Consider the following 24,532-nt stretch of genomic DNA (forward strand, 5'->3'; position numbering starts at 1 on the left):
GTTGTTAACATCTTAACATCCCAGCTGATCATCTGTTCAAAAGGAAAGGAATCAATGCTTTCAGGATAAATATCCTCCTAAACATTCAAAAACATCCAAGAAACTCCTTCCTGGGCACAAAGTTTTATTCATAGTGAAGTCTGTGAAGGAACCACTGAAAATATTTTATTTCCCTGATTTGACTTTCTCCCAAGCTCCTTTCGATGATGAGGAGACATTTTTATTTTTTATTTGTCTACTTTGCCAAGGTGAATTATGAAATTGAGCCACTGGGAGATTAACATGGGGCACTGCATCATTTGCCACCAAATGATCATATCATTTCCCCCATAACAAAAGAAGGATGAAGCCTAATTATGGAATAACCCAAAGACATTTTTTTCTACTTGTTGTCACCAAAAGAAATGCTCTCTAATTTATTTTACAGGGAAATGTAAATGTAAAAGTCTGTGTTAATGCAAAGTTAACATGTTAAGATAATGAATTTTAAGACAGGAAATGAGGCTCTTATGGGTTTAAAAGCCTCTCTTGATATATGCAGTATAGTCAGGATCATAGTTTAAAATCTAAATTTTTTTACAACTGTGGATATTTGGAAGTTGGCTATTATTCCGTTACCTCAAATCTTCCTGATGTGAAAGGCAGTTAAATGATAGAGCAGAACACAAGACTGACCACACAAAAAATCTTCCTTGATGATTTCTGGGGGTTCTTCAGATATTTCTGTGCCCCCGATGACTTAGCATCAGGGCTAATGGATCCAGAGTCACCTGGATTTAAATGACCTCTAGTGAGTCCTTCAAGTTCTGTGTCTCTAATATTGAATTTTACAGGCTATTAATGCCTTTTCAATTATATCATTAGCTATTTTCCTGCATGGCAGTACCTCTTTTAAGAGATGAGATGCAGAATACTGATAAGAAATCAGTTTCTGTCCTTCATTACACAGTGAGATGTTATCATTGAGGGACTTTACCTCAAGGGCTTACTCTCAGCCAAATGTCCTGCAATGTCTCCAATACAATGTGATATGATCACTAGGGAGCCCCCACTCCTTCCTCTCCAGAACTGTCCGTAAAGGGCTGACTTGATTTGTAAAGAACGAGTCCAAAATCAAGCTCATCCTCTTCCCCCAACACAAACTTGCTGTGGCAGAGACTGGCACCTAGTCTCTCATGGGAGAAATGTTGGGGTTTCTCTTGACTTTCCTCCAGTCAGTTTCTTTACAAGACCTGTATATTCAACTTCTTTAAAATCTCTTGTCCATCTCTTCGCCTCTATTTTGGGTAACGATATGTCCCTATTGTCTAGGACAGTCTTAATGTATGCCCATTGTCCCAGCATAATCATGAACACTACTCCCTTTCACTCACAAGAGTCCAAGTATAGACAACTGATACTGTCTCTACCTCAACTCCCATTGCCACAGCTGACTTCAGGCCCTTGCTAATTCCTACCTGGATAGTAGTAGTAGTTGGCAGTAGGAGCTGCCAACTGATTTTCCCTTTGGTCTACTTACTTTTAAAATTTTTTAATCGGCTGAGCGCGGTGGCTCCCGCTTGTAATCCCAGCAGGGAGGCTGAGGTGGGTGGATCACCTGAGGTCAGGAGTTCGAGACCAGCTTGGCCAACATGGTGAAATCCCATCTCTACTAAAAATACAAAAATTAGCCAGGCATGGTGGTGGGCACTTGTAATCCCAGCTACTCAGGGGGCTAAGGCAGGAGAATCGCTTGAACCCAGGAGGCAGAAGTTGCAGTGAGACGAGATCACACCACTGCACTCCAGCCTGGGTGACAAGAGCGAAACTCCGTCTCAAAAAAAAAAAAAAAGAAAGAAAGAAAAAAATTTTAATTGATTGCCAATTCTGTACCAGACACACTATTAGCGTGAGGCCATGCTCCCCTGTAGGGACATGCAGTTTGCACACTGCACAGGGGCATCCAGCCCAGGGAGCAAGGAAAACTATAATTCAGTTCTCCACCTGCTGGGCCACACATCTTCATGTGGGCTGGGTCTGCCTCATCGGAGGAAGGGACGCCTTTTTCCTCACACAAAGCAACCACCTGCTTGCCAAGTCTTGAACCCTCAGTGCTGCATCTGCCCAGTGGAGGTGGGTTTTTTTTAATTCCCATAAAGGCACAGCATAGGCTGACAGTAGTAGCCCCTGCATTGTGGAAACTACATTCCTTCTTCAAGTCTGTCCCTATTAATGATCCATTTCCCTCTGACTTCTGTAATGACCGTCCAACACCACAACCTGACCTTGCCTCTCCCCTGCACCCCTCAGCAGCTCACAGTCATCTATAAGATGTAGTCCAAAGCTCTGGGCGTGGTGTGCAAAGCCCTTCATCATCTCTCTTCTGCCCTCTCTCCAGACTCATTTCTCCCCACTTCTCCACATACTCACCTTGCTTCAGCTAAGCTGAACTTCGTGTGGTAGCTGGAATGTGCCAAAGTGGTTTCCACTGGCTTAGCCCCTTTTCATGCACTGTTTATCTGAGTTTGGGTGATCGGATACACCCTACCCCACCACCTGACAATCTCTGACTTATTAATGGTGATGATGATGAAGGAGAGACAGGAGAAAAAAATGAAATAATAAAGATGATAGATAACTATTGTAACAGACTGTTGAATAGAACAACTCTTCCCTTGCCTAAAAATGGCACTAGGATCTACAACCCAAAACTATAGGTGCTATGCGTCCCCACATTCTAAAGCAGAGCCACCAAGAATTGGATCAGCACCAGGTGTGGTGGCTCGTGCCTATAATCCCAGCACTTTGGGGGGCCAAGGCAGGAGGATCACTTGACACCAGGCGTTGGAGACCACCCTGAGCAATATAATGAGACTCTGTCTCTACAAAAGCAAAGAAAAATTATTAATAGCCAGGTATGGTGGTGTGCACCTGTAATCTCAGTTATTTAGGAGGCTGAGGTAGGGGGATTGCTTGGGCCCAGGAATTTGAGGCTACAGTGAGCTATGATTATATCCCTGCACTCTAGCCTAGGTGATAGAGCAAGACCCTGTCTCAAAAAAAAAAAAAAAAAAAAATATTGAACCAGAATGCTCCTCAATGCTACATGTCCCTACCACAAGCACCACAAGCCCCACACACCATTCCTCCAGGCCCCCACGCACACATACATATAAACAGGTTTGGGGTGACAGCCTACTGGAGACAGCAGAAGGTTTTTCCTCCCCTTAATCCCTACCCCCCAACTCCTAAGAAGACAAGGGAAATGGAGCCAAGAGATCTGTGATGTTTGCAAGAAAAAGAGACAACCATTCCATTGTCCAATTAGATGTCTCCTGAATAGGCAGGTTGGCGTCTGGCCCTGTGCTGACTGGACACAGAGGGACGTCGCAGGGGCAGGCTGCACAGCACCATGGGTTTCCCACAGATATCAAGAAGCTTGCCAGCCTGAGTAGTCTTAGAGATACTCCACCAAGAAGGGTGCCCACCAGGTACAAGGACCCATCGGCAAAGGGTTTGGGAGTGTCCTGTGGGCTGGGGGAATATTGAGCTGAAGTAGTGTAGAAGAGAGGGGGGCATATATCTCTTGCGTCATTAATCTTCAGCCAAAGATCACAGGAATGCACCTGTAGTTGAGTAAGTTGAGTTTATCACTCATTGTAGCAAGGAGGATAGACACCATATGGAACTATGGGGGTCTCAGTAAGGGGGTGTTAGAAAGATTCTGTTACAGGATTTGGACTTTGGTTGAGTAATTTAGGGGAAGGTCTAAGGAAGCAGGAGATTGCTACGGATTGGGTGCTGTCAGAAAGCAGGAATGATTCTTTTTAAACATTTAAAAACAATTTTAATTGACAAAACATTGTGTATATTTACAGTGTACATGATGTTTTGATATATGCATGTATTGTGGAATGACTAGATTAAGCTAATTAGCATATCCTTTACCTGACATACTTATCATTGTTGAGGCAAGAACTTTTAAAATCTACTCTCTGTCAGGCATAACGGCTCACACCTGTAATCCCAGCACTCTGGGAGGCCAAGGCGGGCGGATCACGACAAAGTCAAGAGTTCGAGACCAACCTGACCAATATGGTGAAACCCAGTCTCTACTAAAAATATAAAAATTAGCTGGGCGTGGTGGCATGCGCCTGTAATCCTAGCTACTCAGGAGGCTGAGGCAGGAGAATCGCTTGAACCCGGGAGGTGGAGGTTGCAGTGAGCTGAGATCGCACCACTGCACTCCAGCCTGGGCAACAGAGCGAGACTCCATCTCAAAAAAAAGAAAAGAAAATTCAACACCACTTCATGATAAAAACACTCAATAAGCAGAATAGAAAGGAATTTCCTCAACCTGGTAAGACTGTCTATGAAATGCCCACAGCTAACACCATGCTTTTTTTTTTTTTTTTTTTTTTGAGACGGAGTCTCGCTCTGTCGCCCAGGCTGGAGTGCAGTGGCCGGATCTCAGCTCACTGCAAGCTCCGCCTCCCGGGTTCACGCCATTCTCCTGCCTCAGCCTCCCGAGTAGCTGGGACTACAGGCGCCCACAACCGCGCCCGGCTAATTTTTTGTATTTTTAGTAGAGACAGGGTTTCACCATGGTCTCGATCTCCTGACCTTGTGATCCGCCCGCCTCGGCCTCCCAAAGTGCTGGGATTACAGGCGTGAGCCACCGCGCCCGGCCAACACCATGCTTAATGGTGAAAAACTAACAACTTTCCCTCTAAGTTGAGCACTGGGACAAGGGTGTCCACTCACCTCTTCTATTCAACATTATACTGGAGGTTCTAACCAGGGCAATTATGCAAGAAGAAGAAACGAAAGGCACCAATTAAACAGGAAGAAGTAAAAGTATCTCCATCTCCACATCCAGCCTCTCCACCTCCTTAAAACTGAAGCTGGACAGGTGACAATATCTGTTATTGGAAGGGTGGAGTTGTCAACTTGCTCTTTAAAGGCTCCATTCACCTGCCTTTTTTCTAACATCTCTTCTTGTTTTCAAGTCCTCCTTAACTGGCGCTGTCACAGAGCTCGGGTTCCCCTTTCAGTGACCAGAAACTTGCTTGTTTTCTTTGCTTGCTGGGCAGTGAGGAGGTTCCTCAAAGGGACTCTGCTGCGGCACATGTTTGCATTCTCACTGTTGGCTCTGATGCAGGACTTTCACACACTGTGGGTGACAGCTCTTAGTGTACAGCTGCTGCCACTGCCCACCCGCATGCCCTACACACACACACACACACACACACACACACACACACACACAAAGAGTTTGTAGAGCCTGAGGGCTTCTTCGGCCTGCAGAGATAAGCACATTTATTGGCTGTCTTCCCTTCCTGCTTGCTCACCTGCCTGCCCCAACCCTCAATCTGTGTGTCCTGATGTGACCTACTTGCACTAGAATCCTTGTCTCACAGTAAGCTTCTGGAGAATCCAGAACTATTACAGATCGTCATACTAGATCATGGAACCAATTTAGTGGCTCCTGACCAGTGAATTAAATGAAATCAGGGCCAGGGGTGTTGACTCACACCTGTAATCCCAACACTTTTGAAGGCCGAGGCAGGTGGATCACTTGAGGCCAGGAGTTCGAGACCAGCCTGGGCAACATGTTGAAACCCTGTCTCTAGTAAAAATACAAAAATTAGCTGGGCATAATGGTGCATGCCTGTAATCCCAGCTACTTGGAAGGTTGAGGCAGAAGGACTGTTTGAAGCCGGGAGGCAGAGGTTGCAGTGAGCCAAAATCTCACCACTGCACTCCAGACTAGGCGACACAGAGAGACTTCATCAAAAAAAAAAAAAACAAAGAAAGAAAGAAGACAGAAGAAAGCAAGAAAAGAAGAGAAATAAAGAAATTAAATACAACAGGAAATAGAGTGCACTCTGCATTTGTTTCCTTTTCAGGAAAACAAATGGGTCATGTAAACTGCATCTCTTAGGATGGAACAAAGACAAAAATATTTGGGAAAATTCTGCTCTAAAGATTTTTCATTGTTTTTTAAACAACTGTCAGGTCAACATATGACCTTTAAGGGAAAAAAGATGCTCCACTTGTCTATAATACACTAAGGAGAGGCCAAAAAGCAGTGCTAGGTTTTTCTGGATTGGAGGACGTTTCTCCACTCTCCATCCCCCGATTTTGTGGTCACTTAATTTTCCAAAAGTTTGCAATAATTATCCTTGTAAAAGTCTGTTGAGAATGAGTTCTTTGCATTGCTGATGGGATTATGAACTGAACTGCTGGCTTTCTGTCAGCAACCCTGTAAATCCCTGGATTTATGCTAAGAAAAAAGAACACAAAAGAACCACAATGTGACATGCAGAATATTGCACGCTGTAGTGTTACACATTCAGTTAAAAAGTGAAAGCAACTTCCATGTCTGCATTGGAGAGGCCAATGTTCCTGGGAAGAGAGGCTTTCAAGTTGAGTTTGCAGAGCACTTCGCAGAAAGACTGAGTGTCCATCGTTTATATCAAAAACCTCCGGGAATGCTGGTGAAGACTGGGGGCGCTTTAGGTACCTCCTTGGCAGCCCCAACGAGGAAGGAGCTGGGGACCCCTGCTCCTCTCAGCTGCGCTCTGTTCTCCCCAGAGGCTTGCTGGAGGGCGAGCAGTTCAGCAAGAACTCAAAACAAGGGCACAGCTCTCACGGATTCCAGTACTCACTGAAAACGGCTCAGCACAAAAAAAGCACAGTTTTGTTGAATGCCACTGGGAGGCGAAGCGGGGAGGGAGGTGCAGGCAGTTAGGAGGTTCCAGAAAGGGAAGTGGTTGGCAACGATTTGTCCTTTTAGTGCCTGACACCCAAGACCACAGCGGGCCTGTGGCCAACGGGGACAAAAAATCCACAGGTGGGGTTTTTTAACAGCTTGTTCTTAAGAGAGCTTCCCAAACCACAGCGTAATGAGCACTCAGGTGTCTCAGGCCCACGGAGAGTTTAATAGATGAAACCCTGGATCGTCTCGAAGCGGTGGTTGTTAAGAAGTTTAAATATATTGACCGGAAACGGGGAAAAATCAGAGAGTGGAGGAGCCGCTCGCACTGCGGGGCAATCCCTGAGGGCTCGGGGCAGAGGACTGGGGACCAAGCAGGAGCTGGCGGGGTGAGCTCTGCGAAGCGGCCGTGAGACCGAGCGCCCATGGGCCGGTCACGCCGGGTGACCGCTCACCCCCCAACTCCAGCAGGAGCGCGCGCGCAGGCCCCGCGGGCCCAGGAGGGCGGCACGGGCGGGGCCCCAGCGCTCTCACCGCCCGGGGGTGTGGTTCCCGCTGCTGGGCCGGGCGGGGCGGCGGGTTTAAGGCGCGGGCCGGCCCGACCCGGCTCACTTGCGCCTTTGCAGCTGCCACCGCACCACGCCATGGAGCGGCCGTCGCTACATGCCCTGCTCCTCGGCGCCGCCGGGCTGCTGCTCCTGCTCCTGCCCCTCTCCTCTTCCTCCTCTTCGGACACCTGCGGCCCCTGCGAGCCGGCCGCCTGCCCGCCCCTGCCCCCGCTGGGCTGCCTGCTGGGCGAGACCCGCGACGCGTGCGGCTGCTGCCCGATGTGCGCACGCGGCGAGGGCGAGCCGTGCGGGGGCGGCGGCGCCGGCAGGGGGTACTGCGCGCCGGGCATGGAGTGCGTGAAGAGCCGCAAGAGGCGGAAGGGTAAAGCCGGGGCAGCAGCCGGCGGCCCGGGGGTAAGCGGCGTGTGCGTGTGCAAGAGCCGCTACCCGGTGTGTGGCAGCGATGGCACCACCTACCCAAGCGGCTGCCAGCTGCGCGCCGCCAGCCAGAGGGCCGAGAGCCGCGGGGAGAAGGCCATCACCCAGGTCAGCAAGGGCACCTGCGAGCAAGGTGGGCACGAGCGCTTCCCTCTCCAACCCTGACCCTCTCGGCCTAGCGAAGGGCACATCCGACGGGGCGTCCGCGGCGGCCTCGCCCGGCGCTATTCACCTCGATTCCCCCGCGGGCATCCGAGGAGCCAGATGGGAGGGAAAGAGTTGGCAGCCGCGGAATGCCAGGAGGGGTGGGCGACGCCCCCCCTTCTCCTTTTTGGTGGTTTTGAGAGTTTCGTGCGTGCGTCAAGAAAGTGAGAACTCACAAGGCTGGGTGTATATGTAGAAAAGATTTTCCGAGACCTCAGACTTCCCCATCCTCAAAGCGCACCCAACTCGTGCTAACATCTGTCCATTTCTTGTCATTTTCTTTCTTGGCTTGGGGATGTAGAGAGAGGTGAAGTCATGAGATGGGGGAAAGCAGTTTGACAATGAAATATAAAGTAAGGACTTCCAGACAGATTTTTTTTTTTTTTTTTTTTTAAGACAGGATCTTGCTCTGTCGCCCAGGGTAGAGTGCAGTGGCATGATCTCGGCCCACTGCAACTTCCACCTCCTGGACTCAAGCGATCCTCCTGCCTCAGCCTCCCAAGTAGCTGGGACTACAAGCCTGTGCCACCACGCCTGGTTAATTTTTGTATTTTTTTGTAGAGACAGAGTTTCACTATGTTGCCAAGGCTGGTCTCGAACTCCTGAGCTCAAGTAATCCTGGCCTGCTGGGATTACAGGCATAAACCACCATGCTCAGCCCTGATTTCTTAGTATTGAAGAAAATAGTCCACTTTCTAAAAATTAAAGGTTCTCAGACAGTAATCTAGCTAATTATTTGTGGGCAAAAATAAAATACAAACTCTTTGAAGAATGTTTTTGTGATGCACTTTGTTGTCAACCTTCTGATCATTTTGTTTTCCCTTCCTGTTTCTTTGATTTGTATTGTTTTGCATAATTTGTCCCCAGGATGCACTGTTCAGAAATGTCTTTGAGATTGTTTGATTGTTTATTTTATTCCAAGCAAGTCCAAGCTTGCTGTAAATGAAATAAGAAAATAGGCCGGGTGTGGTGACTGATGCCTGTAATCCCAGCACTTTGGGAGGCCAAGGTGGGCAGATCACGAGGTCAGGAGTTCGAGACCAGCCTGACCAACATGGCGAAACCCCATCTCTACTAAAAAACAAACATATAAAAATTAGCCAGTCCTGGCTAATACGGTGAAACCCCGTCTCCCCACTAAAAAAAAAAAAAAAAAAAACTCGCTGGGCAAGGTGGCAGGCACCTGTAGTCCCAGCTGCTCGGGAGGCTGAGGCAGGAGAATGGCATAAACCCGGGAGGCGGAGCTTGCAGTGAGCTGAGATCCGGCCACTACACTCCAGCCTGGGCACAGAGCCAGACTCTGTCTCAAAAAAAAAAAAAAAATTAGCCAGGTGTGGTGGTGCACACCTGTAATCCCAGCTACTCAGGAGGCTGAGGCAGGAGAATGCTTGAATCTGGGAGGCGGAGGTTGCAGTGAGCCGAGATCATACCACAGTACTCCAGCCTGGGCAACAGAGAGAGACTCCATCTCAAAAATAAAGAAAGAAGAAAATAAAGTCTGGACTTGTAAACACACACACACACACACACACACACACAGAAATTTTAACTCTAATGCCTGAAATAACATTTTCCATTGGCAATATTTTCAAGGGAAAGTCAGACATTCAATGTTGGCAGCTCCTAATCTTAGCTAAGGTAGAAAAGGGAGAGGAGGCAGTTCTGAGATTACAGAAGCTATTGCTTCTTTAACACAGTTCAGACTTTCTCCAGAATTTCCAAATTCTTTCTTTAGAGCTTTTCCCCGAAGTCCACAAACTAATAGATTGTATGTCATCAATTTCCGAGTTCATTACTGAAAACCTTAAATTGTGTATCTCACTATTAAATATTTATAGTATCATCACCTTAAACTTAGAAAATTGCAATCCAAAATAATCTGCATATGTTTCCAATAGAAACAGTTATGTGTTACTTTGGATCTCACTTGTCAGTCACGTAATGAAAAATGTGCATTATTTAAGAATTTATTCCAAATATTGAGATTTTCCTATAAACATTACAGTGGGGAACTTTCTCTATAGGTTTTTCAAAATGACAGATACTTGCTTTATCCGAGCAGAAGGTTAGCTTGGTGATTGTTCAAGTGTTGTCAATTTCTAGTTTATACTTAATATTCCTCTTTCTCATCTGCTACTTACATCTCCAAACACTCACACAGTCTGATTATAAAATATTGAGACCGTCATATAGAACCAGTTTCATAACCTCATTACCACGTCCACCCAGCTCAGTGCGTCTCCAGACTGCAAACCCTTTGAGGGTTCCAGCGTGGCTTTTCTTTATATTTGGGGAAATGTTCGAGAAAACAGCATCTAAAACTGGAAACCTTGACTTAAATTAGCCATTTCTTCTCATCCTAAATTGGGAGAGATGAGGTCTAAATGGCAGAGACAATTTGTAGGAGAATGCCAAAGACAGCAGAAGAGAATGGGAAGCCTTTCCCAGAGCAGAACCTTTCCACTGCAGAGACAATAGAGGGATCCCTATCACGTCCCCTAAATATTTCTTCTGACACCTGAATGGGTTTTGACAATCACAGAAGCAAACTGGACAGAGTGCCATTTACTTCTGTGCCATTTCATACTGGGGCTTTGCACAGAATAGGAAATGCGTTGTCTAGGTTCCTCTAGACCTCTAGGTTCCTTTCTATTCTCAGAGGAAACTTGAGTTATGCTTGAGTATAACTTGAGTGGGGGCCAGGTAGGGGCAGCATTGTGGGATTCAGCCACAATGGTGTGATTCAATCTGCCTTCTGGTCTTTTGGTTCCATTTAACATGCATTTACTGAGCAGCTAACTTGAGTCAGCACTGTACTAGGTGCTATATACCAGGGATGTAGAAAACAGATTTGATGTTGCTGATTAAGAAAGTATCTGTACAAGTTACAAACTCACCTCCCAGAGCACTTGCCCTGGAGCCCTGGAGCTTGCCCCAGTCTTCCTCCTTTTGTAAGATCACCACTTACCCACCTGGGAAGAGATCTTGATCTGCTTGTTTTCCATACCTCTCTGGTAGAAGGCAAAGCGATCTGCTTGAAAATATGTCTGAAAGATAATCACCAAATAATTTCGAATCTTGGAACTGTCATTATGAATTTACTGCCATTAGATTGTATTGAGGTCCCTGAAGTCATAGGTAACCAGATGGGGGAATTTGAAGATTCCATTTAATTAAAAGAAGTTGATACAAAGAAACTAAGTATATAATAAAATTTCATAGTTGGAAGAGAACATGATGCTTCTCTATTCCAATTACTGGTTATACCTGTTGTTCACAGTCTTTTAAATCTGAGCTCTTTGGCAATCCCATTTCAGCCGCTTTGGTCTCGTTAGGTACCATCCTTTCTCCCTCAGAATTAATTTTCACTCCTGTAATCAGAATGTTACTCTTAAGGGTCTCCATTCTTAGTACCTTTAGGACCAAGTTCAAACTACCTAGCAGGATATAAGAGGCCCTTCATGATATAACTCCATTCTATTATTTTGACCTCTTCTCTCTAACCTCTTTTATGCACTAGCCACAGTAAATATCTGCTATTCACACTTCAGCACATATGTCTCTATGCTTGCATGTCTCTGTAGATGCTGTGCCTTCTGCCTGCAACACCTCCCACCTCCACACAGACCACAATCGCACCCTCCTTCACTTCCTTTCCATCCTTTGAACTCTTACCTATGATCCTTTTGTAGTTCATAAGCATGATGATTGAGCGTTCATACACATGTGTGAGGTATGTCACCCCCAAACCTTTTATGACATTGGCACATTACCTGTCTGACACGAAAGAAAAAAAATTTTGCAAAATGAGCTCTTACCTAGCCTTCAAGGATCAGCTCTGTCACTTTCTCTGTGAAGTATTCTGACTTTCCCCCACCCCAAAATGATGTATCTGTTCTTCTAGGACTATGCATCCAGCCATGGTTTCAACTAATATTTATTCCACGTGTACTGTGTGTCATATATAAGAGGCAGTATAGCAGAGAAGTTAAGATGAGGAGCTCTCAAGCCAGACTCCCTTGGTGTGAATCTTGACCACTTACTAACTATAGCCTTGAGTAAGTTATTTGACCTGTCTGCCCAAGGTCTTGCTCTCTTGTAAGACAGGGATTATAAGCATTATCTGTCTCATAGGGTTGTCATGAAGATTAAATGTCATGAATATTATCCATAGAAAGCATTCGATGAACGTTAATTGTTGTCATTATTCAACATGAAATTAAGCTCCGGGTGGGAAGGGAGATTTTGCTCCCTCATATAGACAGACCCAAGGACCTAGATAAGTGCATGGTATGTAGCATGTGCTCTAAACACATGTCTAATGCATGAATCAATGAATGAATCAACATGTGAATTGGCTAGGCACTCTCCTAATCTCAGGGTAAGTAACCTTGAAGAAGATACACAGAAACAAAAATATATTTTCACACAATGTGTATATGCTGTGAAGGGTGTACATCAGAGAAATAGGATAGAGACTCCAGATGAATGAGCAGTATTAAGTGAGATGAGTAGAGCCATGCTAAGAACACTTGGGAGGATTTCAGCAAAGGGAACAGCAGGGCCTCGGGCCCCGAGTGGAGAACAAGTTAGCTAGTATAGACCTTCGCCAACTGCCACAGAAGGACTCTTTGAATGTCTGTCTTCCCCACTAGACTGTAAGCATTGTAAGAGAGGGATTTCATCTTATAACTCCTTATAAACACAGTGTCTGGCTAATAGTTGGGCATATCATAAATATTTGTTGATTAACAAAGGAATTCTCTTAAGAAAGCACCTTCCTGTTTGGAAATGCAGGAAAGCCCCTCTCCCGCCTGTCTGCTCTCTTTCCTCCTGGCATCTTCTGCCTTCCTCAAGTCTAGGCCAGGAAATTCATCTGACATTGCCTTGCCTTCCCTTCTGTCATCAACAATCCTGAACCCTAACATTGGACGGTAACTTTTCCCCCCAAATCCCAACACTTCCACGTCCCCTTGCTGAGTAGAATTAGGTCCAGAGCTATAGAAACTGTTCTGTAAATGGAAAACACTTCAGTATAGATTTGGATTTTTCAGGAACTCATTTTATTTGATGAGTTTTAAACCTCCATTCTTTGAGATGCTCATTTTAGATTCATTAGACTCATTTTTTATGTTGATAATATATCATTTAAATGCCCACGTTCTACTACTATCCTTCAGTAAATTTATGAACTTCATTGAAAGTTGAAACAAAGGGGTTTCAAATTAAATGGAGTCATTAATTGTCTGGTTTATCTTGGGGGAGTACAAGTCAGTGTAATATCATTAAACTAACACAGTAGTACCATGAGGACTGTCAGCCAGAGGAGGGGACCCAGGTTCGTGGAGGAAAAGCCAGGAATCACTTAGTGGAAGAATGATGTCCTGACTGAGACAGGGATAAGAAGGAACTGGCTGGAGAAGAGCTAGTATAGAGGTTGTGGTAGAGTTAGAAGGGAGATGAAAAGAAAACACTATATATATATACACACACACACACACACACACACACACACACACACACAATAGAATACTAATTCAGCCTTTAAAAAGAAGGAAATTTTGTCATTTGCCACAACATGAGGGGACCTGGAAGACATTATATTAAGTGAAAAAAGTCAGGCACAGAAAGATAAATGCTATGTGATCTCACTTATATGTGGAATCTAAAAAAAGTCAAACCCATAGAAGCAGAAAATAGAACAGCAGTTACCCGTCATGGGGTTGGGAGGAGGGGACAGCATTGGCAAGATGTTGGTCAAAGGACACACAATTTTGGTTAGAGAGGAGACATAAGCTCAAGAGACCTATTGTCCCTCATGGTGATTATAATGAATAACAATATGTTATATACCTGAAAATTGCCAGCCTGGGCAATATAGTGAGACCTCGTCTCCATAAAAAAAACGAAAAATTAGCTGTTCGTGGTGGTGCACACCTGTAGTCCCAAATACTTGGGAGGCTGAGGCGGGAGGATTACTTGAGCCCAGGAGGTCAAATCTGCAGTGGGCCATGATCATACCACCGCACTCCAGCCTGGGTAACAGAGCAAGACCCAGCCAAAAAAAAAAAGAATTTCTAAGATAGTAGACTTTAAATGTTGTTACCACATACACAAAAAAAGTATGTGAGGTAATGCATATGTTAAATAGCCTGATTTAGCCATTCCAAAATGTCTACATATATCAGAACATCGTGTTGTATACCATATATATACAATTTTCAGTTATCAGTTAAAACAATTTTTTAAGAGAAAGGAGATAACCAGAGCATAGCCAGCAGAAGGACTCACATGTGGTTTGGTGGGATTGCCTGCGGAGAAAGAGGCAGCTGGCCACATGAAAGAGCCCAGTGATAGGGGAGGGCCTGTGACCCCTTAAGGAGCTGAGACGCCGTCACAGAGCAGTGGGAGCCGCTGAGTGATGGAGCTGGATTTGTGCTTTTAGAAAAGCTTTGTTGGCTACTGTTGGGAGTGTGGATTGGAAGGGGACGAGACTACAGTCAGAGACGCCCATAAGGAAGCTGTTTCTGTAATCACAACAACAGATGCCTGCACTCCTTCCCAAGACCTGTTTCCCTCTTAGATCTTAGAAGCGCTGTCAAATCCACGTTCCCAGCCTGCCATGGCAAGCTGCTTGCTACTTGGGAGTGAAAAGCCCTTGAGGAGCTTTTCATTATTCAGTGACTGCTCATTAACTTCCCTCACCTCACTTGCCTTATTAGCCAGTCCTGCCTCCAAATTACCACCACTTGCTCCTTTCAGGAGTCTCTTCCCCCTAAAGTCCCTATTACTCTTTCTCTCCGCTTTCAGATCAGAAACAGAAAAAGTCACATTCCCTAAGAGCCTGCCCCAGTCCAATAGAAATGCTTTAAATTTTTTTCTGACCTCAGCTGCCCTTCTTGAGCACAGAAATTTCTAGAATATTGAATGAATCACTGGTTCTTCATTATCACTTTGTCCAGTTTCAATCTCTGCATTTTAGGAAAGATTTGAAAAACTGAAGGACAGAAAGTGGGGTCTTAGAGGACTTAGGATTCTTTCAGAGGAAAGTAAAGAACAAGTTAATGTGTCTTCATCGTTTGGGAATTAGTTATTAAATCGAAGGTGCCTGACAAATTACTCTCTTAAATCAGTTCTTCAGGAGGACGGCACTAAAAGGCCTGGAATTAAATAGCCACAAGGCACGTTTAGATGACACAATGGAAGAACTTTCCAGTAAAAACTGTTGAATAGGATACTGTGTTCAGGCAGAAGTCAGGAGACTCTCTTTAGGAGAGCTGAGAAATAACTTGAGGGGGAGGGGGCCACATCTGGGGGAGGATTTTATAATTTTTAAATCTCTTAAACTATACAGCTTTAATATGGAATGATTAAAATGATTAAGCTGAGCAGGCATTTGTTAACATCCTGAAATATGATTTCCATCCTGTCCCTAGAGCCTGTCCTCGGGGTCCACTGTACACTGGACTTCTAGAAGAAACTGCCTTATAAGGCTCTCTTGGATAGTTCAGTGACAGAACACCCTTGGATGGAGTCCAAGGCCAGCTAGCCTTCACTGATTCAAAATTCCTCCCCACAGTGGATGAGATTATGATGCTTCCTTTACCTCAAGCCACCCATGCCCCACAAACAATCTGACCTCATCTGTGTTTTTCATTGTTAGGCAAATAACATCTTGTTTTTAGCAGCTGGGGAACCCTGAATTATCATCAAAAGAATTTTTAAGCCAGGGAATATAAGTATAACCTTTTTTTGAAATGTAAGAGTGGCACAATTAGAAAGCTTTGAAATGGAAGGAGACTTAGGTATATATGAATTAATAAGCCCACTTATTTAAAGCAATTTCAAAGATTTCCCAGTGAGTCTTTTACTCTTACGTGGGGGTAGCGGTGGAGGACTAGAAACGTCCAAGGGAAGCTTCCCCCAGCTTGTCATATATCACTTTTCCAGGTCAATCAAGACCGTCTCCTCCACCGGGCCCTCTGAGAGAAAATGAGATCAGAAGAAAAAAGCCAGGATGATAATGAGGGGGAAAAAAAAGTTTATTTGTTTATTTTTTTTAACTTAAAATTGATTGTGTTAAATAGTTGATCTCTGTTTTATCCCAAGTTGGATTAATGGCAAAATGATTTGGCCTTTTTGAAAAAGCTAATGTGTTGAATTGCCTTTACTGTTTTACAAAGGAGAGCGGGTCAAGGTTAATTAGAAACAGCTGGAGCTAACAATAAGCCTCACCCCCATCAGTGTCCCTACCAGGAGAGGGTTACCAGGGAGAGGAGCAGTCCAGGGTATCCAGGGAGGAGCTGCTGGTTCCAAAAGCAGGCCAGAGTTGCAGAGAAGTTTTGTGTCTGAAAAATAAGAAAGGTTCATTTCAGGTGAAACAGACCTAGGACCCCTGTGTTGACAAAGCCCCATTCATATGGTATGAAGTTCCCACAGTAAAGAGCACTGACTAGGCCAAGGCCAACCCAACAGGTTCAAAGTAGGCTTGGCCACTGTGAAAAAACAACCCCCTCAGAACTTCAGGAGAATGTATATAATAAATGGAGGTACAATTTCATACCTTCACAGGATTATTGAGAAGGTCAAATTACATAACAGATATGAAAGCACTGTGTAAACTATGTGGACTGTGTGGCACCAAATAACTGTAAAGAATTATTAACTAGACTGTAAATGCCTTAGGGGCAAGGAATACATCTGCATCATGCCTCCTAGTGAGTGATAATGACAACAGGTATTTGTGAAGTACTTGACAGTTTGCTAAGGGCTTCTGTGGATTTTCCTCATTTGCTACTCATAACAATCCTGGAAGGTAAGGGGACACTACAGGTCAGACATCACACAGGTGGTAAATAGCAATTCTGGTACTTACTTTAGGTATTCTACTATAGCCTTGCAATCCAAAGTGTGGTACGTAGACAAGCAGCATCGACTCTCTGTGCTATCTTTCTTTTTTATAAACTCAGAATTATTTAAAAATAGGTTTCTAACAAAAGAGATTCAGAAGAGTCAAACCCTTGGGTGTGAAAAAGTTTTAGGAAGACTTTCTGAATTTATTTTGCCTGTATTTTGTTTTTGATGAATGAGCAAGGGGGATATATGATATATTTGTGTCTAAATAGATCTAAAAGAGCTCTTTCATTAGCATAAAATAAACATTCTGTATGATAACAAAGTTTATGTCAGAGTTGAGATGGCTTTTTATGGTACATATGGTGTGCCTTCTAAAAAATGTCATATTCAGTGAAAGACAGTATTTCTTAAAATGAATGAATGTCTCTGAGGTAGCTAACATTAGTCCTTCTATGGCCAGATTAAAAGTCTTAGAGTGGCACAGTGGCTCTTGTTTGTAATCCCAGTACGTTGGGAGGCCAAGGTGGGAGGATCTCTTGAGCTCAGGAGTTCAAGACCAGCCTGGGCAACATAGTGAGATCTCATCTCTACTAAAAATAAAAATAAATTGTTAATTAGCCAGGTATGGTGGGAAGCACCTGTAGTCACAGCTACTCAGGAGGTTAAAGTGAGAGAGTCGCTCTAGCGCAGACATCAAAGCTGCAGGAAGCTATGATGGTGCCACTGCACTCCAGCCTAGATGACACGGTGAGACACTGTCTCAAAAAAAAACAAAAAAGAAATAAGAAATCTTAGAGCCTGGCAGGGCACCGTGGCTCATGCCTGTAATCCCATTGCTTTGGGAGGCTGATGCAGAGGATCCTTTGAGACCAGGAGTTCAAGACCAACCCTGGCAGCATAGCATGAGACCCTGTCTCTACCAAAAAAAGAATTAAAATATTAGCTGGGCTTGGTGGTGTGCCTGTAGTCCTAGCTACCTGGGAGGCTGAGGTGTGAGGATCACTTTCACCCCAGGAGGTCAAGGCTGCAGTCAGCTATGATTGTGCCACTGCACTGCAGCCTGGATGACAGAAGGAGACCCTGTCTCATAAAATAGAAAAACCTTGGAGCCCAACCCTTCAGTTGCAATCCAGAGGCTCTTGAAGGATCAGCGAGTGTGCTAGGGCTGCTGGCACGAATATTAGTCCAAGAAAGACCTCTGGGAGCATAATGTTTGCATGTGCTGTTTGATCATTTTCCAGGCCTTTCTAGTAACTCTGAGTAGGGTAGAGGAAAATAATCACTAAGGTAACTGTCAACATGCTCAAGTATTCACCTTCACCTGAGGTTTAACCCTGAATGTTGACCTTGACCTCTGACCCCAGCACTGTCCCACCATCAATTTTCCCAGTTTGAGTAATAATATTTAGTCCACATCTAAGCTGTGGTCTAAGGAATTTGCATTTTTTTGAATTGAAGCATATTTTTGTCAGCTAGGTGACAGCTTGCAGAAGGAAAATTCATGCAGGGGTTTGAGAATTCAATTAAGCATAATCCATTTAGACTTTTTGAGGGAGAAGAAAAAAAGAAGGCTTTCATATTCTTACAGGCAGAAAGGCAGCTGACTCCAATCATCCTGTTCTTTCATGTTGTTTTTCTTGAAGGGAAGTCTCCAGCTTCTACAGAGGTTTGTCTTTTTCTCTGAGTGAGAAATGCTCAAAGGCATTTTCATTTACATCACCGCAGATTAGTGGGCCAGTGGTCAAGTGGTTGAATTGGGAAAGCTTTAGATCTGACATCTGTTCTGCTGTCTTCTGGCCTGACCCCAAGCAAGGGAGAAAATTTATCAAGAAATGGATCTCCTGGAACATTCAGAAGGTTTTGAAAGAGACCACACAGAAATGAGGCTTCAAGAATATTTTAGGGTAGCCCAAGCCTGCAGGATTCAGAGCCTGCTCCTTCTCCATGGGAGCTTTCAGAACTTTCTGCTCTGGGAATAGAAATCCAAAAGTGAATTTCAATAGCAGATGCAGCAATTACACTGCACCCCTGGCTTCCAAAGGACCCCCCTCAGGAAGCCATAGAGCGTTTGATGGAGAATGAAAGGCTTGTGTAGCAGTGCTCTCTGAGTGAGAGAGGGGAGATGAGAGACCCACGCAGTGTGGCTGCTTAGTAGAAATGCTCAGCTCAGTGGGAAAGGGCAGGCTGGGGCAGAGATCAAGATGCCGCCAGATATTCGACAGTCCAGGGCTTCGGAGCCAGAGGTCCCTCTCTGCTCTGTTGTGTCTCAGATCAGAGCCTCACAGCAGGACGAAAAAGTTGATCTGACTTGGCTGTTTCTGCCCTGCTGGGCCTTTGGTTCACTAGAAAATAACTGGAAGGGCAGGGCAGGCCTGTTCTGGACCCAGTTGCAATGTGGCAAAGTGAGCAGCTCATGCCCCTTCCCCACCTCCCCATGTCCTCTCATCTGAAGCCTCTTTCTTTTCACCCATTCGGCCTGGCCTGTTACTGCATGCTGCCCCTTTTTCTTGTCTGACTGAACTCAACCAAGTGGGATTTTCTTTTCTCCACCCACCAACCCTTTCTTAGTTACAGTTACAGAGCTTGGCCAGTAACCATATAAATGGTGAGTCCTGCTCAGTCCACTCCTCCTAACTCCATCCCCAGACTTACGAGCCACCTGACATTCCCCCATGAGAGAGCAAATAAGCAAAAGCTTGGCATGCCATCTCTGAAAGGCAGCTCGCTCAGTCCATGTCATCCAGGAGAGATGGTCAGCCCTTTTTTTCTTGATGCTCCATTGGAATGAAGTTTTTCACATGCCTTAGGATCATAATCCACCCCATATATCAGCCCCAAACCTATCTCCTTTTTTAGGACAAGCCCAAGGGGTAGGAGAGATAGCTGTAACCCCATGGTGTGACTGTGGATTTGACAGGTCTGCAATGCTCACCCCAGGGCTGTCCCTACCAGTTACTTTCAACTCTTTGTGCCAGGTCACTCAGAAGCCAAGATTGGCTGGTATACACAAGGAAATATAGCAGAGTGGTTAAGGAGATGAACTTTGGAGTCAGACCACCTGAGTCAAATCCCCACTCTGCCACTTAACTATTTGTGTGACCCTACCTCCTTCATTCATGACTTTTTTTACCTGCAAGACAGGTATAATAACAATGTTATTATACTTAGAGTTTGGGGAAGTTAAGTGAGGCAATACATGAAAAACATTGGTACCTGTTTCATTTCCATTTTTATTGTTATTAGCATTATAGAACTGAGTATGAATTAATATATTAGTGGCTTGCTGATGTCCTACTTTGACCAGTCCAAACACAATACTGCCTCAGGTGTTCCCAGGTTAGATCTGAAACCTATGTTCAGACCTGCGTAAACAAAATGACTGGATAGTGTTCTTAAAAAGAAAATTCCTGGGAACTTCTATCTTGCTCTGCAGAGATTCTAGAACAGGGAGTTCTGCCCATCTTTTGAGAGATCTCCGAGTCCAAATGCAGGCAGTCTAATGGGAACCACCCAGGATGCTAGCCAGAGGACATGCTTTGCTTTACAGCATAGAATATTTCCATCTTCAAGCTCATTGTCACTCCCATTATTTTTAATAACACCTTTTAGATATAGAATAATTTTGGATTCAGATGTCACTCACATTTAGTAATCATTGGACTCTCTCCTCCCTGGGTATTCTACCAGTATTTTATACATAGGAAATACTCAGTAATTTTTGTTGGATGGTTCATGGGGGAAAAAAATGAAGTACTGGCTCCAAAGAGGAATGTGAACCAAAATCACAGAGTTTGGCAGAAAAAGAGCACAATTAGTGCCCATTAGGTACACATTGAGTATTATCTTTGGCTTTTAGAGTCTTATTGGTGGAAATAATAAAGTTCTTGCTGCAATTCATGTGTCTCTTCTTTGGCTTATACATGTAGCCTCAGCTTAGCAGGAACTCATTCTTTTGAAACCATTTAAAAATCAAAACATTCAACTATAAACAGATGTATTTAGACTCAGAAAGTGCCCACTTAGGTTGGTTCATTGCATCTGTCTGAGAGGTGATAATGTCCACCTTCCAGTGTGGGTTGACGAGTAAAGAAATGAAGGTATGGAGAAGAGGTTTAAGAAACTGGATAACTTTTGAGATCCACCAGCGCCAGCAATTTTGAGTGAAATTGGCAGAACATTGGGACTACTGACTCTCCATGTACTGTGCACTCTATCACCTTCTAAAGCAGTGGTTCTTCAGCTTGGCTGTACATCAGAATCACCTGGGGAGCTTTACAGAATGCTGATGCCTGAGTTCCACTCCAAGATTCTGATTTAATTGGTTTGGATGTGACCTGGGCAGCAGGACTTTTTAAAACTTTCCAGATGACTTAATGTCCAGCCCCAGTTCGGAACTATTGTTCTAAAAAGACTTCAGGTCACTTTTTGGGATGCCTCATTCCCTTGGGATAATCATAATAATAATAGGCCAGTTTTCGCTCAGTTTCTCCAGCATCTAGTGTTTCGCAACAGGGGACTTTCGAGAAGATCTAGGATGCCACAGGAAGTGTAAGCCCTAGAAAACATGATCACCCAATATAGTGCAGGCAGCATAAATGATTTGGCTACTTATCTTTTTGGCTATTTCAGAGCTCTTATTTGAATCAGACAGAATGGAAATATGTCAGTATTGTTGGTATTTAAAAAATAGTATCCCAATACATTCAGAAAAGTATTCACCTAAAGCCACATGATCCAATCTTTCTATTATTTCGCTAGAATATATGCTCCATGAGCCCAGTGCTTTTTATCTATTTATTCACTATTGAATCTCCAATATCTAAACCGTCCTTGGGATATGGTAGGCAATAGAAATCAATAGATTCTTGTTGCGTAAATGAATGCATAATTAAGAGTAGATTTATTATGTGCTGTGTTGGAAAAGGGAACCTTCACACTGATGGAAGCCCACCTCTGTCATCTATCTGGAGTCTCTGATAGGGAGAGGCGGCTCTGCTCAGCTTCTTGGTCCCTCAGCTTAGAGGAGTATCTCTTGTCACTTGGCTGAGGCCTTTCCGATTGGCATCTTCTCAAATTACCCTTTATACTTACTCTCTATTGTCACAAAATCTCTAAGACTGACAGCAGTATTCCGTTCCATTTTATCTCTCCTCAAATCATTTCCCAGGCAATGGGTATGGGGATTGTGCAGCCTTGGGAAATGTATTTAACCTCTCTGAGCATCAGTTTTCTCATCTGTAAAGTGAAGATACTACCGACCTCACAAGGCAGTTAGAAATGATCAGAGGAGAAGTGAAATGGAATGGAACACTACTGTCAGTCTCAGAGATTTTGTGACAATAGAGAGTAAGTATAAGGGGTAATTTGAGAAGATGCCAATCGGAAAGGCCTCAGTCAAGTGACAAGAGATACTCCTCTAAGCTGAGGGACCAATGACTTAATGTATTTTAAATGCTTAGCACAGTGTTTGACCCACAATTGGCCTTTAATAAAGGTTAATCTTAGTCTACCTTGCCCTTCAGTTAAACAGTAGCAGAGGAAGGCATAAGTACAATGCATTCTCATTATTTACTGAAGTTTTGTTCTACTAAGTCACCACAAGCGCTAAATTTGTAAATACTGAACCACTGCTCCTAGGAGCAATTCAGTTAGGTTCCTGCAAGCCTCCAATCACAACATTTTTATCAACTGATCAATATATAATTTTGTTTTATGTGTGATTCTATTTAAAGACACATTACTTAATATGCATTATGATTCATTAATGTTGAACTCATGGCCAACAGCAAGCACTGCAGCTCATGCCAGAATGAAGCTTATCTAACACGTATTTTCCATCAGGAACGACTAGACAACACTTCAGCACAAAGTTTGGGGCCATTTTAGACATCTGAGTCACCATCAGAAAGCACAAAAATACAAAAAGAAGTGGCATTACACAGACTGTAAGAGGGGTGCTTGTTGATAGTGTGACAGCTGAAACTAGAAACCAGAGTGGTGCCTTGTTCCACCTCAGTGGGGACCCTGCGCATCCAATGACTGAAATGTTTGCTGCTCTATGCCTGTCTGCAAATAATTTGATTTGGGGGAGGTAATTACATTTTAGCAAGTAGGTGAATTTGCAAATATGGCATCCACAAATAATGAGAATTGACCGTATTTGGAAATGGTCAAGGCTTCAACAACAAGCATTAGAGAACTACCAAGGATTTTGAGGGCAGAACCCAAGTGTGGGTGATGCTTCCTTTATATGCCTCAAAGCATAAAATATCATTTGAGGCACAGAGCAGGTATTTAGGAAATCATTCTTGGATGACTCTTGATGCAATTTAACAAATGCGTAAACTAACCTTGTTTTGACTATCCCATGATGAGCCTGTTTTTGCCCTTCACCCACCTACAAGATGTTAGTGAGAAGTGTAGAGTTCATTAAGTTTTCATAGGAGTGGCAGGAAGGTTTTGTGGGAGGCTTCTCCTCCCATTTCTCTGCGCAGCCTTCCCACCAGCTACAGAGCATCCCACGTGGCCCTGACTTCACATGGAGCCACCCTCAAAGGCACCGTCCCGTCCACGCTTTCCTCACAACCACGCCTGTCATCTCTCTCCCAGTTTCCACTTGGCAAGTAGGCTCTGTCCCTGGCTCTGCAGAGTGCACCCATCTTTTAGCTCAGGACACAAGGTTACTTGGATCCTTACTATCACTGGAAGTGGAAAATTATAATAATTCCCTGTCACTCACATCCAGTGCCTGCTTTTTATAAATGATGTGCTGGGTGCCAGATGGAAATTTGCCCCATGAGAAAGACTGCCCCTGCTCTAAGGAGCTTAGAAACCTGCAGTCCATCCTGGTGGTTTGTAAAGTATGGGAAGAGAGAAGAGGCAGTTAGACTCAAAATAAGAGAGTCCCTGTGTAAGCCAAGCCAATAAAAATGCACAAGAACAAAGAATGCACACACACTCCCTCAACCCTTCATTTTTTAATTATTGGAAGCATATTTTCTGGGCAATTTCTACTGGAAGGGGAAAAATGAACAAAGGTACATTTACATCTGTGGCCTGTGAATACATTATACTTTGACTGCAGACTCTATGAGCTTATACATAATGTAACTATGGCTAGAGGTGTAGTAGTACATAAATGAATTAGTTATTATTTTGCCCAAAGTGACATTCTAGAGTGGAGATGAGTGAATCTTATGTTTGCTCAGAATTCAGCTAAGGAGAGAATATTGATCCAAAAGCATCTTAAAGATTGTATTTAAATAACTTAGTAAATGCTAAGGAAACAAATATGCAGTAAATTCACTTCACTCTACCTAGTTCCCTGGCAAATGTGTTAAAAAAAAAAAAAAAAAAAAAAAAAAAAAGGTGCAATGACCTATTGAGATGATAAGAACACTATTTGGCAGTTAGTCTCCAACAATTCATTGTCAGAAGTTTCACTTTTTGGACAAATTACAATGGATTTTAAGTTTTGTTTGTTTGTTTGTTTGTTTTGAGACAGAGTCTTGTTCTGTTGCCCAGGCTGGAGTGCAGAAGTGTGATCTCCACTCACTGCAACCTGTACCTCCCGGGTTCAAGCGATTCTCCTGCCTCAGCCTCCTGAGTAGCTGGGACTACAGTTGCCCGCCACCATGCCAAGCTAATTTTGTATTTTTACTAGAGACAGGGTTTTACCATGTTGGCCAGGCTGATCTTAAACTCCTGACCTCAAGTGATCCGCCTGCCTCAGTATCCCAAAGTGCTGGGATTACAGGCATGAGCCACCATGCCCAGCCTGGATTTTAAA

The 24,532-nt window shown here is 44.1% G+C and overlaps 1 protein-coding gene and 1 non-coding gene across 2 annotated transcripts in view; both read left to right on the forward strand.

Annotated features, from left to right (window-relative positions):
* The first annotated feature begins 7,307 nt into the window (after positions 1-7,307).
* Positions 7,308-24,532, forward strand: part of IGFBP7 (insulin like growth factor binding protein 7) — a 77,201-nt gene continuing 59,976 nt past the window's right edge. Inside the window, exon 1 of the mRNA XM_005555209.4 lies at positions 7,308-7,816. Coding sequence (XP_005555266.2) covers positions 7,342-7,816 — 475 coding nt within the window. The 5' untranslated portion in view covers positions 7,308-7,341. The remainder of the gene's footprint in view (positions 7,817-24,532) is intronic.
* LOC123573811 (small nucleolar RNA U13) lies at positions 11,568-11,670 on the forward strand. The gene has a single exon (XR_006698543.1). It is a non-coding gene; the product is annotated as a small nucleolar RNA U13 (small nucleolar RNA).

Source organism: Macaca fascicularis, chromosome 5 (assembly GCF_037993035.2).
Source record: "Macaca fascicularis isolate 582-1 chromosome 5, T2T-MFA8v1.1".
Taxonomy (NCBI): domain Eukaryota; kingdom Metazoa; phylum Chordata; class Mammalia; order Primates; family Cercopithecidae; genus Macaca; species Macaca fascicularis.